This window comes from Manis javanica, chromosome 12 (genome assembly GCF_040802235.1).
Source record: "Manis javanica isolate MJ-LG chromosome 12, MJ_LKY, whole genome shotgun sequence".
Lineage (NCBI taxonomy): Eukaryota > Metazoa > Chordata > Mammalia > Pholidota > Manidae > Manis > Manis javanica.
In genome coordinates, this window is record NC_133167.1 from 48,065,431 (window position 1) to 48,085,749 (window position 20,319).

Here is a 20,319-nt window from a genome sequence, read left to right on the forward strand (position 1 = left end):
TACAACATTCACTCTGTAAATCAGTGGTTTATCAGGCTCATTACTTTTTTTAATACCACTTAGGTACATACATGTATATTTTTAAAATTCTGTACAGAGCATTAAAGAAAAGCTAACTGTTTCCTTTAGGTCTTATCTAGTACACTGAATCAACTTCACAGCGCAGAGTATGAATGGGATGTCAAAATGAATAAAAAACAAGGTTGCAAACTGATGTTCCTTTTGGGGATTATTTTATGATCAATTCCAAACACACAGCACAGGGAAGATGGAATGAGTAAGAAATAAATCAGATTTTATTTCCCCATTAACAGCAAGCCATATTATTCAAAATGTGTTTCAAAATACCTAGCCAGATGACCAATCCCAGTCACTGCCTTAGTACAAATTTCACTAAGAAAATATGTCAAGCAATAAAAATCCATTGTGAGACACCAGCTAGAGAGAATAGCTACATTGATACATATAATTTATTAACTTAGTTTAGTCTCTCAATATTTAGCAAGTTTATGTGTAAATTACTGTTCCCATTGGTATGTGACATTAATACATATGCATAAATTCAAAGTCAACATTCCATTCACTATGAACATAAACCTTTTTAAAGGGTCATTGTGGGCTGGGGTTAAAGTAATGACTGTTGGAATAGCACTGTTCAAAGCCAAATATACTGGCAGGCTTAGAAAGGCATATATATATATATATATATATATATATATATATACACACACACACACACACTCTCAGTATGCTATTATTTCCCACATCTTTGCTGTACACGGTTCTCCCATAATATTGTATAAATTATTTCCTCAAATTTGAAAAAACCAAGATGTACATTTTCATATTCATTTCAAAATAATCCTTTTTAAATGAAAATGAAATGCTTCATATGTGTTAATTCTATTCAAGAGATGGATTTAAATATTTCTCATTACATGTATACTTTTTTTAACCTTATTGTTTCATTAAAACCAGCTTAGCAATAAGACTTCCAGTGCTTTGTTAAAAATTGCATTCACTAGATTTTAAGATTGTAAAATCTGCAGTTGAATCCTTAAGACACTGAACCATAACAAAGTCCAAAAACTGTATGACCTTTCACCAACACTATTGGAACCTGTTAGTTATTGCAAAAAAAAATCTCACATGTGCATATAATTCAAACATAAACTGTGGGGAGGGAATATAAAATAAATACTACAATATTTTTCAACTGTATTTAAATGCTGCCTAGTTGGTTAGAAGATTAATATTACTAACAGGAAGAGCCAAACTATTTTAAAGACTATTTCCCAAGTATAACAATTTTTCAAAACAATGATAAGCAAGAGCCCATGCCAATACATTTTTCCTGTAGTGTAATGTTTGCTAATATGAGGTATAGTCTGTAAACCATTAATACAAATATATATAAGTGTTAGCCACTAGTAAATCACAACCTGGTGAAAAGCTGCTCAGTCACTACAGTTTGGAGAGGGAGTTAAGGGAAATGAGAAGGGAAAAGCAGGGCAGGTTTCCAGTGGGCACATCATTTACCCACCTTATTATTATCATCATCATCTTGTATATAACAGTTCACTATTGCAGAAAGGTAAATCCTTTCCCCATATGCTGGTCTAGAATATACTTTATGGAGCATAGTAAGGTTATTTACGTATTATACTTCATCTGCATTTATATTTGGATATACATATAATTATATATGCATATCAAAACTATAAACAGGATTTTAAAACACATGTCATTTTTGAAAAGTTAAGACCTGAACTATATACACTACAGAATTTCTAGAATACCTAAACTCAGGGGTAAAACCAAGGAAAACATTACTATTTCTTTAGTAAATGGCTTGTGTGAAACCTCAAGCTTGCTCATCTTTTTATAGATGGGTTTATTTGATGAGGATTGTAATCCAATGATTGTTTAGCAGCAATTTTACCAAACTGTAAATTCTTTTATTAACAGGCATTATAAACAGATAATACTAATCTTATTTAAAAAACATGAGTGCCACACTGGTGAATATACAGCTCATGAATAACTTAAAAAGTATTTCCCATTTTAAAAGGCAACACTCAGCATACAAAAACCTATACTAAACAAAAAAGCTGTAATATGGATACATGATTGATGTGTCTAAAATGATATATATACAGTACATAATTGTTATGTGATCAGTACATTTTTTTCTGATTCCCTTCATGCTTCACTTTCCCCAGAAACTGAATTCTGAACTTCCTCTTCTAAAATTGGTACAATCAGGTTATCCTTGGACATCAAGTTATATTTCATCACAAATTTAGTAAACCGATGACACAAAAATGTTTCATTCTGTAGAGAGGAAGAAAAAAATGTTTTAATTTACTAACCAAAACCCCCCAAAAACAGACATAGTAACATATATTACCATCATTCTGATAAGAATGCATCAGGGTAATTTCTGAAATATACTTACTTCATATTCATCAAATATCTGCCGGTGATGAAAATAAGCATGTGAAAATATTCTGTAAATCCTACGGCATACTGATCCTAGTTTTGCTACAGATGATTCTTTTATGCTAACCCTAGAAACAGAAAAGAAATAGAGTTGGGCATATCTTAGGAACAATAGCCCAATCTTCTCAATTCACGAGGGACCAATTTAAAGTCACACTGCTAGTAAGTGGCAAAGGAGGCCAAGGAACTCATCTCTTCACTCCTGAGCTAGTGTTTCTACCTAACCACAGCGCCTAAGAAATTCACTATTAGTTTTGAAACTCTGTAACAATTTAATGAAATTAAAACAAATCCATGTCAAAGCAAAAGTTAATAAAACATACATTTGTGGCATTAATAGTTTGTTCACTAGAGATGATTAAAACTACTAAAAGGAATTATCATTTTATCCTATAGAACTTGATGATTTTTTTAGAGAAATAAAAACTGCTGCTTATTTCTGATTTTTTTTTTTAATGCATATAGGACACTGAGGCAAAACTCAGTATTTTTTACATATTTTACATAAGTTCTTTGGAGTTAATGATATTTGAGGGGCGGTGGGGCAGATCTCCAAATCTATCCATGTGTGTGTGTGTGTGTGTGTGTAAATATCTTACTAGAATAAAAGGCCAGTCACAAACCTCACCAGTAACACAGTATGCACAAACTTCTTTCCAGTTCTTAAAAAAATCTGTAGGCAAGGATAAGGAATCCTTCCAAAACAAGTAGGCCACTTAGAAAGGCTGCTCTTTAGGCTTGGTAAGAGGAAGCTGACTCTATTACAATCACATAAACAGGCATGTAAGTACCCCAGCTCTAAAGCATGAGAGAGAGAGCCCTAGAGAATGATGCACAGCAGCAGGGACTAAAACTGGCCTGTGAGCTTTGAACACCAAGTCCCACTGCCTTTAGTTCAACCACACCCTAACTTCAAAACTTGAATAATTTTGAACAAGCCAAATACACAACAGCTAAAACACAAAACAAGAAAAGTCTAAAGAATGCAATGTATTAATTAACCAGCAACTTAGTTTTAAAAACATCAACCATATAAATCAAATCCAAAAAGTTTACCCCCATGCTTAATAGTTTTGTTTACCTGCTGGGAAAATATTTATTGCTATTCAGAAGACATGCGGCACCATCAAGTGTATGTCTAGTATAGTCTATAGCAGGACACTATAAAGGAAAGGATATAAAAATCCATTAATAAAAAGAGCTCTACTTCTTAGATTATATTTATTATACAGGTGTTTATTCCAACAAACTTGAGCATATTCTAAGAAAAAAGTCCCTTACAATACCAGAATGACTATGAAATGTTACATCAATTAAAAAAAAGCTTTACTACCACATGAACTGTAATATCAGGCTTCTACAGATAGATACATGAATCAGTCTCCCAATTTCTCTCCCAACACTGTTTCAGAAGAAAACATATTTACAGCTAGGAAGAACACCTGATTATCTAATCCAACCCTGACTTTATAAATAAGGAAACTGAGGCCAGTCAGTTTGCAGAGTATATACCAGGTTCTTCCCAGATTTTAAAAATCTTAGATAAGGATAAGGAATCTTTTAAAAACAAGTGGTCCAACTTAGGAAAGTCTGCTGTTTAGACATGCTGTCTAAGAGGAGGCTGACTGTTACACAGATTCTAGTTAGCAAGTATGTAAACATCCCAACTCTAAAGCATAAAGGAGGAAAGCCCTGAAGAATAACATACTACTCTTGACTGATGGTCAATGACTTATACAAGACCATACAGTAAGGAAGAACACTCAAAAACCATAACCCAGATGTACGAATTGCTACTCCACTGATCTTCACTTTACCAAGTGACCCAGAATCTTCCTCCTCTTCACAAATTCCTCCAGGGATTACTGTCTTCTCACATCCTAAAGAGCATCCCTTATTATGTCCCTGATGACCTGTTACTAATCTAGCAGCTTTCTAAAGAATTTTCTCCTTGAGCCTCCTTTGAAATTTAACATGAAATTTGAAGTTTCTTTATATTTTAATAAAGCTGTCTTATCCTATTCCATTTATCAGAAGCAATGAAACCTATTGTGCCATAACAAATCAACAAACCTATTAGAGAAAAACTAAAACTGCAAAGTAATTCTTCAGTTTTTTGAGGGCAGAGAGAAGCATCAAAGGAAAAGAGGACTGAGTATGATCTAGGGAATCACCTAGATAGAAAAAATGAACCAGAGAAAGGAGTAACAATGACTCTAGCTTTACCCAGCAATTAGAATATTTTTCAGTTGTTGAGATTAAAGTGGTATTTAGCAATGCAAATTTCTAAGTCCTCAATAAAGCTTAGTATACTGCCACAGCAAATACATGAAGATTATCTAAATAAAGAATGTATTTTTCTAACTATATATCCATAGGAATTTATGGTTAGTAGTAAAAAATTATCTTTCTCTGTATATATGATTACAGGTGATTTGGTCTAAAACAAATATCCCAAGTTACTGTGTTTCTCATATTAGTCATTTGGATGTACCACGGGACAGTTTTACAACCTTTAAATCAACAGTGTCCAATGAAACAATGCAAGTCACACATTTAATTCTAAATTTTCTAGTAGCCACATTTAAGAAGTAAAAAGAAACAGGTGAAATTAAATTTAATGTATTTTATTTAACTCTATATAGCCAAAAGTATCACTTCAATATAAAATTAGTGTAAAAAATATTAATGAGTTTTGGTATATTTTTGAACTAAGATATAATTCATATACCATAAAATTTCTATTTTGAAGTGTACAATTTATTAGTTTTTAGTATATAAAATCATGCAACCATCACAAACTGCATTCCAGAATATTTTCATCACTCCAGAAAGAAATCCAGTACCCAGTCACTTCTCATTCTCACCTCCCAAACCATAAGCAACAACTAATCTACTTTCTACATTATGGATTTGCCTACTTTGAGTATTTCCTAAATACCTTAAATACCCTAACAACGGGACAATATGTATCCTTTTGTGTCACTTAGCATGTTGGCCAAGCTCATCCATAGTGCAGCATAAATCAGTACTTCATTGCTTTTTAAAAAAATTAAAAAACCTTTTAAATGTTTTTAATATATACAAAAATGTTATAAAATGTTTATCCCTCTTCAGACTTTATTCTTTATTATGGCTGAAAAATATTCCACTGCATGCATATGCCACATTTTTGTTTATATTCTCATCAGTTGCTAGAAATTTGCTTGTTGTAATTTTTGGCTACTGTGAATAATGTGATTGTAAGCATTAGTTCACAAGTTTTGTGTGGACATGTTTCACTTTGTATGGGGTGGAAATGATTAGTAGGAGTGGAACTGCTAAGTCATATGGTAATTTCCTCATTGTGAAGAACTTCCAAACTGTTTTTCCTAAATGGCAACAGTACTTTACAATCCCAGCATCAATTTTATGATCCCATCACTTTCTCCAAATCCTGGCCAACACTTGTTATTATCTATCATGTTTCATATTTTAGTCATAACAGTAGGTAAAGCGTATGTCATTATGGGATGTTTTTTTCTTCTTTCTATTAAAAAATTGTGGGAAGTTATATATAACATAAAATTTGCCATTTTAACCATTTGTAAATGTACAAGTCAGCGGCATCAATTACATTCACTATTATGCTATTATGTAACCATCACTACTATCCATTTCCAATCAAAGGTTTTTTTCATCAACCCAAACAGAAACTCTATAACCTTTAAGCAACAACTTCCCAAAGTCCCCACCCATCCATCCCCTGGCAATCTCCAATCTACTTTTTCTGTCATTATGAATTTGTCCTTTCTAGATATTTCATATAAACAGAATCATACAGTATATGTCCTTCTTTGTGTCTGGCTTATTTCACTCAGCAATGTCTTCAAGGTTCATCCTTGTAGCATCATTTATCAGAACTTTATTCTTTTTTATGGCTCAATAATATTCCGTTTTATGTATATACCACATTTTGTTTATCCATTCCCATATGTATTGGATATGCATAATGACATGCACTTACTTAATGCAACTTTCTTGGCTACAATCTGTCAGCTGCTGTTATTTCTTAATGCTGATGATTATATTTCATAGTAAACAAGAAAAAAGTAGACATGACAACATATGTAAATCTCACAATACATCACAAACTGGACAGCTCTCCCACTCTAAAGTAAGAATACTGTATCTTTACTATCTGCCAAAATGAAACTAGCCTTAATTCAGTTCCTTAATTGCAATTACCACATCATTTACTACTCTATGTAGCCAGTTTCCGTGAATTATCAATGAAACTGCTATGTGGATTTTCCCAGATGACAATGATACAGTCTTTATACTGCTTCAACTTATTAACACAACAAAAGTAACACCATGAATGCAATCAGTCTTCCAAATAAGCATTATTTGCTTAAGTACTAGATACTTCTTATTTTGGATAATTTGCCTTTTCAAACAAAAGAAAACGAGATATTGATTTTGCAACTAAGAGTCACTTATGTTTAACCTTAAAAGTCTATAATTATAATGATCATTTAAAAGTCGTTAATTCTGCAGAAGTGGCATAAACCAAATGAATCAGTGTCAAGTACAGTTGACCCATGAACCATGCAGGAACTAAGGCACCAACCCCCACATGCAGTGGAAAATCTACATGTAACTTTTGATTTCCCCAAAATTTAATTACTAATAGCCTACTGTTGACCAAAGTCTTACTGATAACATAAAGTTGATTAACACATATTTTATATATTATATGTAGCATATACTGTTTTCTTATAATAAAGCTACAGAAAATAGTTTCTTCAAAATGTCACAAATCTCAAAAAAAAATTTTCCAACATACTTATTGAAAAAAATCTATGTATGAGTGGACTTGCACAATTCAAATCCATGTTGTTCAAGGGTCAACTGTAATTACTACAGATTAAAAGGGAATGCAGATCAAGGAAATGCCATATATAGTTTAAAGCAATGACTTGTAAAGGACATTTTTGAGGTAACTAAGGAAAACTGATTATTGGAGTATGAGATGATATGAAGAAATTATTTAAAATAAAGTGTTCTTATTAACAATTGACACATCCTGTACTGTCACCTTGATAAAAACTAAATGAAGAGAAAACAACATGAATTATTGTTCATTGTAGGACCAATTATGGAGAGGAAAAGCATTACGGTAGGTTTCAAATAAATAATAAGAAATACAATGGGGAAATGACAGTCTCTTCAACAGATGGTGCTGGCAAAACTGGACAGCTACATGTAAGAGAATGAAACTGGATCACTGTCTAACCCCATACACGAAAGTAAATTCAAAATGGATCAAAGACCTGAATGTAAGTCATGAAACCATAAAACTCTTAGAAAAAAACATAGGCAAAAATCTCTTGGACATAAACATGAGCGACTTCTTCATGAACGTATCTCCCTGGGAAAGGAAAACAAAAGCAAAAATGAACAAGTGGGACTACATCAAGCTGAAAAAGGCACCATCAATAGCAAAGGGCACCATCAATAGAACAAAAAGGTACCCTACAGAATGGGAGATTGTATTTGTAAATGACAGATCCAATAAAGGCTTGACATCCAAAATATATAAAGAGCTCATGCACCTCAACAAACAAAAAGCAAATAATCCAATTAAAAAATGGGCAGAGGAGCTCAACAGGCAGTTCTCCAAAGAAGAAATTCAGATGGCCAGCAGACACATGAAAAGATGCTCCACATCGCTAGTTATCAGAGAAATGCAAATTAAAACCACAATGAGATATCACCTCACACCAGTAAGGATTGCCACCATCCAAAAGACAAACAACAACAATGTTGGCAAGGTTGTGGATAAAGGGGAACCCTCCTACACTGCTGGTGGGAATGTAACTTAGTTCAACCATTTTGGAAAGCAGTATGGAGGTTCCTCAAAATGCTCAAAATTGAAATACCATTTGACCCAGGAATTCCACTTCCAGGAATTTACCCTAAGAATGCAGCACTCCAGTGTGAAAAAGACAGATGCACCCCTATGTTTATCGCTGCACTATTTACAATAGCCAAGAAATGGAAGCAACCTAAGTGTCCATCAGTAGATGAATGGATAAAGAAGATTTGGTACATATACACAATGGAATATTATTCAGCCATAAGAAGAAAACAAATCCTACAATTTGCAACAACATGGATGGAGCTAGAGGGTATTTTGCTCAGTGAAATAAGCCAAGCGGAGAAAGACAAATACCAAATAATTTCACTCATCTGTGGAGTATAAGAACAAAGGAAAAACTGAAGGAACAAACAGCAGCAGAATCACAGAACCCAAGAATGGACTAACAGTTACCAAAGGGAAGGAGACTGGGGAGAATGGGAAGGTAGGGAGGCATAAGGGTGGGGAAGAAGAAGGGGGATATTATGATTAGCATGTATAATGTGGGAGGTGGGAGAAAGGGGAGGGCTGTGCAACACAGAGAAGACAAGTAGTGATTCTACAACATCTTACTATGCTGATGGACAGTGACTATAATGGGGTTTGCGGGGGGGACTTGGGGTAGGGGAGAGCCTAGTAAACATAATGTTCTTCATGTAATTGTAGATTAATGATACCAAAATTAAAAAAAGAAAAAAGAAGTATTAATGAAATATAAAGATAAAATATTAACCCATAAAGTTAAAAAACTCAAAAGTAACATTTCTACTTAACAGTCTAAGCTAGTTATTACATAGATTGCTAGTTAATCAACTAGTAATCAAAAACAGTATTCTTATCAAAAGAAATGACTGAACCAAAAATCTCAACAGGTATATCTCATCCATATTCATTAGAGATCAGCACAATGTGCCAATTGTTTTTCTGTGATAGCCAGTGAATCATAAAGTGAGTTCTAGCCCATCTGATTGCCCAATTATGAAAAATGATACTAATCAAAAGAAATCCTAAAACAGCACTATGGCAATATCCTTATAGAAGAGACCACTAAATCAAATGGCAAAATAAACAGTGAACTAAAAGCTCTAAAAATTTATCTGCTATCTTGGAGATTTAGAGTGTAATGAGTTTATTAATCAATCTATGTCATAAATTCTCACCTCTTTTGGAGTTTTATGAGCTGCACAAAGGAAAATCCATTGTTCAGTTGCTGTCATCTGAGTACATGTATCTGGATGGCATTCACTCTGTTAAAAATAGTTAGATTCCTTAATATGTAAAATAATAATGAAAAAGGTTATCACTACAGTTCAAAGTAAAATTCTAGAATAATTAGAAATTTTCAGTAAGTCTTTTTAAGCACATTAAGTTACAAAAACAGAAAGAAAAAATAAAATACGAGCGTTCAATTATAGCTTTAACTTAAAAGAATTACCTGAAGTTTGACAGCAAGTCCATTTAGCTCAAGACAGAATTGCCTAAAAATGCAAATATATAAATGAAAAATCTTACCTATTTGCCACATTACTTTTAGACTATTGAGTTAGAATTTACAATATTAGAATGAATTTAGAATATTATTATAAAAAACAGAATCCAATTAGTACCATCCTTTCTCCTTTATCACCATTACCTGAATTTACATGGCATACTTCTTATAAAGATATATGATTAATAAAAAAAATCCAATGTTAATGATCTCAGTAATGTTCAATATTAGGGTTCAGTAAGTTGATCACTTCTACACACTAGCAAATTGGTACAATTTTTCTGAGAAGTAATTTGGAAATATTTACCACGACCCTTAGGAACTGTGTATTTTTTTTTACTAAGTCATCCTCCTAAGAATCTACTCTAATGAAATAATCAAAACTGCGTAAGTAGAGATGTTCACAGAATATACACATTAAAAACTTTTTTGAAACGTTCTAAATGATTAGCAATTGCCGAGTAGTAAAATGTTGGTATATACATAAACATACAAAGGATTTGTTTATATTCTGCTTAAGAGCCCAGTTATGTAAAAAGTTATGTGTGCATATGCCTATCTATAACCAAACATTCAAAGAACAAAAGACATTTTATACTATATATTTTACAAGTTTTGTTCTAATTACTAACACGCTTCTTCTAATAACCTCAAACATGACCAAATACATAATGTAGAAGGAAAAAAGTCCTTCATAATTGCCAAGAGATAATTTCCTCTTCCCAAAAGATAATTACTGTTTACATGCAAATCTTATTTTCCATGCACAAATTAAAATACACTGGGGTTATACCATACATAATTTTGTAACTTGCATTTTCTGTCAATAGATCTTGGACATTTCTTCGTGATATACTTTCCTTTTAAAACTGCCAAACTGAAAACAATGCTACAACATAGTATGTGCTCAAAAAATATTTTTCAATAAATGAAGAATGGAGGAAATTACAAGACACTGAGATCACCATTTTTAGACAGAGTTGCTGTTTGATATGAAAAGGCAATTAATCCTTATGTCACAAAGATAACTACTTTAGAGCTGTCAAAATACTGAATGAATGTGTTCTAAGAATCCTATCAAATTAATCATCATGTTTTCCCACCAAACAAATTAGAACACTTTGATTTCCTAAAAAATGAAAAGTTAAAAACTATGTATTAAGAGAAAAAAGAGAGTCCTCAAAGGAAAAAAAAAAAAAAGAAACCACACATATATGAAAAGCTATTTTTCCTTATTTAAAGTACATCATAATAGAAAAAAATTAAAAGATAAGGGTCAAATTTTCAGTTGTCTCTAACTACTTCCTTTTCTGATACTCAATAATAGTGCTATTCTTATATTGTAAAAATATCACTATTTCTGAGTCACCACATCACTCTCTACTGCCCCAATCTGTAGGCTGCCATGTTAACGTGTTTTAGTTGTTTTCCATTAAGTGGTAATAATGACAGGTGGTAATAAACAAGTTTCTCATTTAGTCCAACCCACTATGGCCATCAGCAAAATCAAGCTAACTGATGTGGAGGTGGGGTACAAGCTGTGACAAACAGTGCAAACCTAATACCTTCAAGTTATTCAACACAAGGCTAATGTTGTGTGGTGAAGAGACAAGTCAGAGCTGAAATCCAGCCTACACTCTATTGTTACTAAGCCATGTATCCAGGCACGGGATTGCACTCACTCAGAAGAAGGAGCATCGTCCTAACTACAAAGGTTTGACTGAAATCATGACTCAATTCCCATTTCTACTATTACGGTACAAGATAATCAACTACATTAACCAATAACAGCAAGTATTAAGCCTTCAATCAATAACATTAAGCACATGCAGAAATCAAAAGGCTCCTTTTAAAACTCTTTCTGGTCAACTATAAAGGTGTATACACTATATGATAAGAAGACAAATATATGTGATATACAATATACATAAATACAAAACCAAAAAAGTGGCTAACATTCAGAAAAACATAACAAAAGTAAAAACAACAGCACCATAACAAATGGAATATGCATGAGAAGGGTTTTGTAGTTTTATATAATGCATATTTCAGTCTAAACAGGAAGGAAAAAATTTTCTTAGGTCTGAAATAAAACCCTTGTAAACTAAAATCAGCCCTCACTTGTTGGAAATTATACTTGTAGTGAAAAAAATCCTTGCTTATTTTCATTATTACACCCCAAAAGATATGAAAATAGTTATTTTCAGAGCTGATTAAAATATGGCAGAGGAAATATACTAAAGTGCTCTGTTTTGATTTATAAGAATGGGAAAATATCTACATAGTCATATTTTAAATTATCAAGCATTGAGATATTTATTCAAAAACCAACTAGAAGATATTTTACTAAAGTGCTCTATTTTTATTTATAAGAATGGGAAAAATCTATATAATCATACTTTAAATTATCATGCATTGAGATATATACTTAAAAACCAACTAGGTCAAGTAGTCAAGTGATTTGTCCAAGAATCTGACAGAGTACAAAGAAGTCTTGACATCCTAAAACTACTGAACTGCTATGACAAGACATTATGTCATAGCATTTATCTAGACAAGAAATCTGTAGCATCAAAAAGTGCTTTGTCTACAAATTGAGGCACTCATCACAGGAAATGTGGTCTAATTTATTGAAGAAAAATTATATTTCTTTTCTACTTGTTATTTAAAAATCAACTTGAAAGCAACGAACACTGATGAACATGTATCTCATAAGGCATTCTTTATAATAAACCTACCCACTCATCCCAACTCCTATTTACAGTGAAAAGTTTATAACTATGAAAAACAACCCAGTGACTTCAGAATATAGCTGATTCTAAAATTAACTCTAGTTAACCAGTTATTCAATAGTCATCAATTTTCTCATTTAAAGGATATTATGAAAAGCTCTAAAACTCCTAACTTTGGAATTATAATTAATCTCTATTTACTAAAGGGAAGACTGGAAGTTCACAGTACTTAATTGGTAACTTATCACATACCAAGCCTAGACTAGAACTTTGATATGATCCTAGTTTTTCATGACTGGATGACTGGAAATAATAGATGTGTGGTTAAGGGACATGATTAAGGGAAATGGTGTAAACCCAAAATATATAAGGCCCAAATTCATAAATATAGAAGACAATCAGTAAATAACAAAGTTTAAAACTTTCTAACATTCAAAACACAAAACTTGAGAATTTGGCTTCTTGGTCTGCAGTCACATAATGATTTTATTTGTGATTAATAATCATCATTAATATTAAAGGTTATTTTTACTAACTGAAGTACTATTACTGTATTGATTAGCATAAGGACTTACCTTAAGTGTTCATACTTCCATACACCTTCATCTTGGCCTTCAGGTGGTTCAAGAATTTTATCAATATTAGAACAATCTGCTCTTATGTTCTGTTGAATATACTAAGAACAAAGAAGTTCTTAAAGTGAATTGAAATATTCTGCATGGTAAATCTTACACTAAATATATTTAGTTTTGAATACATAATCACTCTTGGATTTAATCACTCTTAGGTTCAACTTCTGGGTTAGTCACAAAATAGAACACCAAGTACAGAATCATAATCAGTTATTCAGAAAAAAGAAGGTAACTCTTACCTATTTTCCAATTTAACTTCTTTGGGATAAGACCTACTACATAATTGCAGATATGGTAATTACCAGAATTGGAACTGGGATCAAAATTGCAAACCATAATTTTCACGTAAACTTACAATATGGACAATGTAAATATAACTGGACAAGGTACATATTTTATGATTCCATTTATAAGAAGTATCTAGAATAGGCAAATCTATAGAGACACAAACGTAGTTGCTTAGGACTGGGGAAAGACGGGGATAGAAAGGAGACCAGAGATAACTGCTAATGGGGATAAAGTACCTTTCTGCAGCAGGGGGAATGTTTCAAAACTAGATTATGGTGAACATACAACCTGTGAGTAAACTGGAAACCAGTGAATTGTGTATTTTAAATGAGTGATTTCTGTAGTATGTTAATGTGTCCAACAAAGTTGTTTTAAAAAATGACTAGCAGAAAGACTAAGTTAAAAAAGGCAAACAGACAAACAGCAAGGAGGTTTACTTGCAATTTAAATAAAATTAAACAAAACTTTAAATTTCTGATCTTTTTTATGCTTCATTAAATCTTTGCTTAAATACCCTGAAATATGAATAGGTTAGACTGAAATTTTAGAACTGAAAAATACAAAACCAAAATAAAATGCTCACTGGAGTCAACAGCAAAATGGAAGCAAAATGGAAATGACCAAGCAAATAGTAGATAACTTGAAGACAGAGAAATAGCAATTATCTAATCTGAACAACAGAAAGATTAAAAATAGTAACAACAGTAACAGAACAGAGCATCAGGAACTTGTGGGACAATGGAAAGTTTAAAAGTCATGTTACCAGAGTCTCAGAAAAGAAGAAAAAATATATATCTGAAAAATAATGGCTGAAAAGTTACCAAGTTTGGTAAAGATGTAAATTTACACATCCAAGAAGCTGAGTGGGCAGGGGGGAAAAGTGTAACAAAGAGTTACTATTGCTTAATGGGTACAGAATTTCAGTTGGGAAAGATGAAAAAGTTCAGCAGATTTGCAATAGCTAAGGTAAGGAAGCAACCTAAGTGTCCATGAACAGATGAATAAAGAAGATGTGGTACATATACACAATGGAATATTGTTCAGCCATAAAAAGAAAAGATATCCTACCATTTGCAACAACATGGATGGATCTGGAGGGTATTATGCTCAGTGAAATAAGCCAGGCAGGGAGAGACAAATAACACATGATTTCACTTATTTGTGGAGTATAAAAACAAAGCAAAACAAAATGAACAAAACAGCAGCAGACTCATAGACACAGATAAGTGACTAGTGGTTACCAAGGGGGAGAGGTTGGGGCAGGTGGGAGAAGAAAGTGAGGGGGATAAAGGGGCACAATAACTTGCAATCACAATATAAATTGGTCACTGGGAAGGTAGTACAGCATGGAGAATATAATCAATGATTCCATAACATCTTCTTACATTGATAGATAGTAACTGCACTAGAAGGGGTGACGATTTAATAATATGGGTAACTACTGAACCACTCTATTGTATATTAGAAACCAACATAAGATGGTATATCAATGATACTTCAAAAAAAAAAGTTCAGGAGATGGAGGTGCTAATAGTTGCCCAAAAATGTAAATATGTTTAATGCCACAGAACTATACATTTAGAAATGGCAAAATGGTACATTTTGTTATGTATATTTTATCACAATTAAAAACAAAATGAACAACAACAACAAAAGTGACCACCAAAGAGGAAAAACCAAGAAATTCATGTCCAGACACATATTCAACCTGCCAAAAACTAAAAATAAAGCCAGCCAAAAAAGATCCATTACATATAGAATAAGGATTCAAATGACTGAGCCTTCTCATCAGAAACCAAAGAAGCAAAGAAATGGAACATTTTAAAACTGCTGAAAGAAAATACCTGTAAACCCAGAATTCTGTATCTAACAAAAATACCCTTTAGAAATGAAGATAAAGACATTTTCAGATGAAAAAAAACTTAAGGAGAATTCCCAGCCAAGAGACCACTCTAAAAGAATTGCTAAAGGATATTCTTCAGACAGAGAAAAATAATACCAGAAGGAAACCTAGAATATCAAGAGCAACAGAAATTATAAATATCTGGGTATAAATATGACAGACCATTCTCCTCTTGAATTCTCTGGCAGAGGAAATAAAAAAATAACATTGCCTGATGGGGTTTTTTCAATGTATACAGCTGTAATATAGAAAGGTACAGCATTAAGAGGGAGGACAAAGGATATATACAATAGTAGTTTCTACATTTCAATCAAAGTGGTCAAATACTGGTTCTGAGCAGACTGTGAAAACTTATGTATTTAGTAATCTCTACAGCAATCATCAAAAAATACATATAAGGAAAAACTGCCAAAATCAGAATAAATTGAAATACTAAAAATGTTCAAATAACCCTTATAAATAGGGAGAAAAGGGAAAACAGGGGAACAAAAAAACAAAGGGGATAACCTGAAAACAAGTAATACAATGGGAAACCTAAATCTAAGCATATCTATCAATAGCTACATTAACATGAAATGCCCTAAATACACCAAAGAGATAAAGGTTGTAAGAAAGAACAAAAAAATATGACCCAACTATATACTGTCTACAAGAAACTTCTTTAAATATAATGGCATAGGTAGTTTTGTTAAAAGTCCAAAAATGGAAAAAGATATACCATACAGATATGAATCAAAAGAAAGTAGCAAGGAATTAAAAGATGGGTCAACATTAAAAAAAAGAAAAAAATACTACATTAATATACAAAGGGAAAAAACACACAATTATCTCAATGCAGTCAAGACATCTGACCAAATCCCATACCTTTCATGACAAAAACACTTAGAAAACTAGGTATAGAAGAGAACGTGATGAAGGCAATATGAAAAAGGGTATTTACGAAAAACCCACAGGTCACTGATGCAAGACTGAAAGCTTTCCCTCTAAAATCAGAAATGAGACAAGGATGCCTGCTTTCTTCACTACTTTTCAACACTGCCCTGAAGTTCTACCCAGAGCAATCAGACAAGAAAAGTAAATAAAGGTTATCTCTATTCACAGATAACATGATCCTATATACAGAAATCCAAAAAATCCACAAAAAAGTTAATAAAGCTAATAAATGAATTTAGCAAAACAGCATGATACAAAATTAATATACAAAAAAAGTTGTGTTCCTATATACCTTCAGTGAACAATCCAAAAATGAAATTGAGAAAGCACTTCCACCTATAATAGTATCTGACAGAATAAAATAAAATACCTTGTAATAAACTTCGATAAGAAGGTTAAATATTTGTATACTTAAAACTGTAAAACATGGCTGAAAGTAATTGACAAGGACCTACCTACATGAACTGAAAAACATCCATGGGCAGGAAAACTTAGTATTGTTACAAAGATGCCAATATTACCCAAAGTAATCTAGAGATTCTATGCAATCCCTATCAATAATTCAACAGTCTTTTTTGAAGAAATGGAATAGCCGATTCTCAAATTTATATGGAATTGCAATGGGCATCAAGTAACCAAAATAATCTTAAAAAGAAAAAGTTGGAGGATTCACACCTCCAATTTCAAAATTTAACATAAAACTCCAATAATCAATCTCACCTCATACCTGTCAGATTGGCTGTTATCAAAAAGACAACCAGTAACAAGTGTTGGTAAAGCTATGGAGGAAAGGAAACCCTCACACACTGTTGGTACTGGGAATGTGAACTGATGCAGCCATTATGGAAAATTACTCCAAAAATTAAAAATATAACTACCACATGATCCAGAAATTCCACCTCTGGGTATTTATTCAAAACAAAAATACCAATTTAGATATGTATGTATCTCTATGTTCACCACAGCATCACTTACAATAGCAAAGATAAACACACAACCTAAAGTGTCCGTCAATGGATGAAAGGATAAAGATGTAGAATGGACACATAATGGAATACTAGTCAGCCACAAACATGAATGAAATCTTGTCATTTGCAACAACATGGATGAACCTAGAAAGTATTACACTGAGTGAAGTAGGTCGGACAGAGAAAGAAAAACACTGTAGGATTTCACTTATATATGGAATCTAAAAAAACAAAACAAATGAACAAACAAAATAGAAATAGACTCACAGACACAGAAAACAAACTATTGCTTACAGGGTGGGGGTGGTGAAGTGGTGAAGGGAATTAAGAGGTACAAACTTAAAGTTATGAAATAAAAATGCCAAGGGGATGTAATATACAGCAGAAGAAACATCATCAATACTGTTTTAATAAATTTGTATGGTGATAGATGGTAACTAGACTTACTGTAGGGCTCATTTCATAATATATAAAAATATCAAATCACTGTGATGTACACCTGAAAGTAAGAGGATATTACGTGTCAACTATTTTTTAAAAAACTCCACTAATCATAACAGCGCAAAATACATAAGGACAAGATGAGAAGCCAAGATGGCGGTGTGAGTAGAGCAGCGGAAATCTCCTCCCAAAACCATATATATTTTTGAAAAGACAACAAATGTAACTATCTCTAAAAGAGAGACCAGAAGATACAGGATAACAGCCAGACTACATCTACACCTGCGAGAACCCAGCGCCTCACAAAGGGGATATGATACAAGCTGCAGCCCGGCGGGACCCAAGCACCCCTCACTCCAGCTCCTGGCGGGAGGAGAGGAGTCAGAGCGGGGAGGGAGAGGGAGCCCAGGACTGCAAAACATCCAACTGTAGCCATCCGCACTGGAAGCGCAGACACACAGTGCATAGGGTGCTCGATACTAGGGAAACGGGAGGGTAAAACCTGTGAGTGGGACCCCGCAGCCGGCACCCCTGGGACAAAGAAAAGCGAGTGCTTTTTGAAAGACTTAAAGTGACAGGGACCCCACAGTGGGATGGAAAAGTCCTGAGACACTTAGCCCAGCGGCTGGGAATCCCAGGGAACTCCAGGTGCCCTAAACCCCTGGGCAGTAGCGCAGCTCGGAGGCCCCTCACGGAGATAAACAGCCTCCCGTCCATTTCCCCTCTAACGCCACTCTGCGGTACTGGAGCAGCAGCTTGAGGCAGGCCACACACGCAGCAGCAGGATAGAGCTTCTTTCACAGAGTCCGAGCAAGAATCAGAGACCCTGTCTGCATGAAGCTGCCCAGTACAAGTCACTAGGGGTCGCCATTCTCCCAGAAGAGGAAGGCCACAAACCAGCAAGAAGGGATGTTCTCACAGCCAACACACACACCAGCTCCCCACAACTACCTCTATCGCCATGAAAAGGCAGAAGAATTTGATACAGACCAGACTAACCCAGACATACTCCCATGAGAAGGAATCTAGGGAGATAGACCTACCCAATCTTCCTGAAAAAGAATTCAAAATAAAGGTCATAACCATGCTGATGGTGCTGCAGAGAAAAATGCAAGAGCTAAGTGATGAAGTCCGGAAAGAGATTACAGAAATGAAACAATCTCAGGAAGGATTTATAAGCAGAATGGATAAGATGCAAGAGGCCATTGATGGAACAGAAACCAGAGAACAGGAATGAATAGAAGCTGACACAGAGAGAGATAAAAGGATCTCCAGGAATGAAACAATATTAAGAGAACTGTGTGACCAATCCAAAAGGAACAATATCCACATTACAGGGGTATCAGAAGAATACAGAGAAAAAGGGATAGAAAGTGCATTTGAAGAAATACTTGCTGAAAACTTCCCCAAACTGGGGGAGAAAATGATTGTTCAGACCACAGAAGTACACAGAACTCCCAACAGAAGGGACCCAAAGAGGACAACACCAAGACACATAGTAATTAAAATGGCAAAGATCAAGGACAAGGACAGAGTTTTAAAGGCAGCTAGAGAGAGGAAAAAGGTCACCTACAAAGGAAAACCCATCAGGCTATATTATCAGACTTCTCAACAGAAACCTTACAGGCCAGAAGAGAATGGCATAATATATTTAATGCAATGAAACAGAAGAGCCTTGAACCAAGGATACTGCATCCAGCACGATTATCATTTAAATATGAAGGAGGGATTAAACAATTCCCAAACAAGCAAAAGTTGAGGGCAATTGCCTCCCACAAACCACCTCTACAGGGTATTTTAGAGGGAATGCTCTAGATGGGAGCATGACTAAGGCTAAACAGACGTCACTGGACAAAATAAAAATCACAGCAAAGAAAACAGACCAACCAAATACTAAGTAAAGGCAAAAAAAAAAATCAACTACCCACAAAAGCAATTAAAGGAAACACAAAAGAGCACAGAATAAAACACCCAACATATAGTGAATAGAGGAGGAGGAATAGGAAGGGAGAGAAATAATGAATCACCAGACAGTGCCTATAATAGCTCAATAAGTGAGTTAAGTTAGGCAGTAAGATACTAAAGAAGCTAACCTTGAACCTTTGGTAACCACAAATCTAAAGCCTGCAATGGCAGTAAGTATCTTTCAATAATCACCCTAAATGTAAATGGACTGAATGCACCAATCAAAAGACACAGAGTAATAGAATGGATAAAAAAACAAGACCCATCTATATGCTGCTTACAGGAGACCCACCTCAAACCCAAAGACATGCACAGACTAAAAGTCAAGGGATGGAAAAAGATATTCCATACAAACAACAGGGAGAAAAAAGCAGGTGTTGCAATACTAGTATCAGACAAAATAGACTTCAAAACAAAGAAAGTAACAAGAGAGAAAGAAGGACATTACATAAGGATAAAGGGCTCAGTCCAACAAGAGCATAACCATTATTAATACATATGCATTCAACACAGGAGCACCAGCATATGTGAAACAAATACTAACAGAACTAAGGAGGAAATAGA

The 20,319-nt window shown here is 33.9% G+C and overlaps 1 protein-coding gene across 3 annotated transcripts in view; it reads right to left on the reverse strand.

Moving 5' to 3' along the window:
* Positions 1-216: 216 nt before the first annotated feature.
* The window catches only part of HSPE1 (heat shock protein family E (Hsp10) member 1), a 42,448-nt gene continuing 22,345 nt past the window's right edge, over positions 217-20,319 (reverse strand). For 2 of the 3 annotated variants that reach the window (XM_017667419.3, XM_073218579.1), the window contains exons 3-8: positions 13,201-13,301; positions 9,840-9,882; positions 9,565-9,651; positions 3,584-3,663; positions 2,459-2,570; positions 217-2,334 (exon numbers count right to left, since the gene is read on the reverse strand). In XM_017667419.3, the coding sequence (XP_017522908.1) occupies positions 2,203-2,334; positions 2,459-2,570; positions 3,584-3,663; positions 9,565-9,651; positions 9,840-9,882; positions 13,201-13,301 (555 nt within the window). In that variant the 3' untranslated portion in view covers positions 217-2,202. The remainder of the gene's footprint in view (positions 2,335-2,458; positions 2,571-3,583; positions 3,664-9,564; positions 9,652-9,839; positions 9,883-13,200; positions 13,302-20,319) is intronic. The other variant, XM_017667421.3, reaches the window with a different exon arrangement.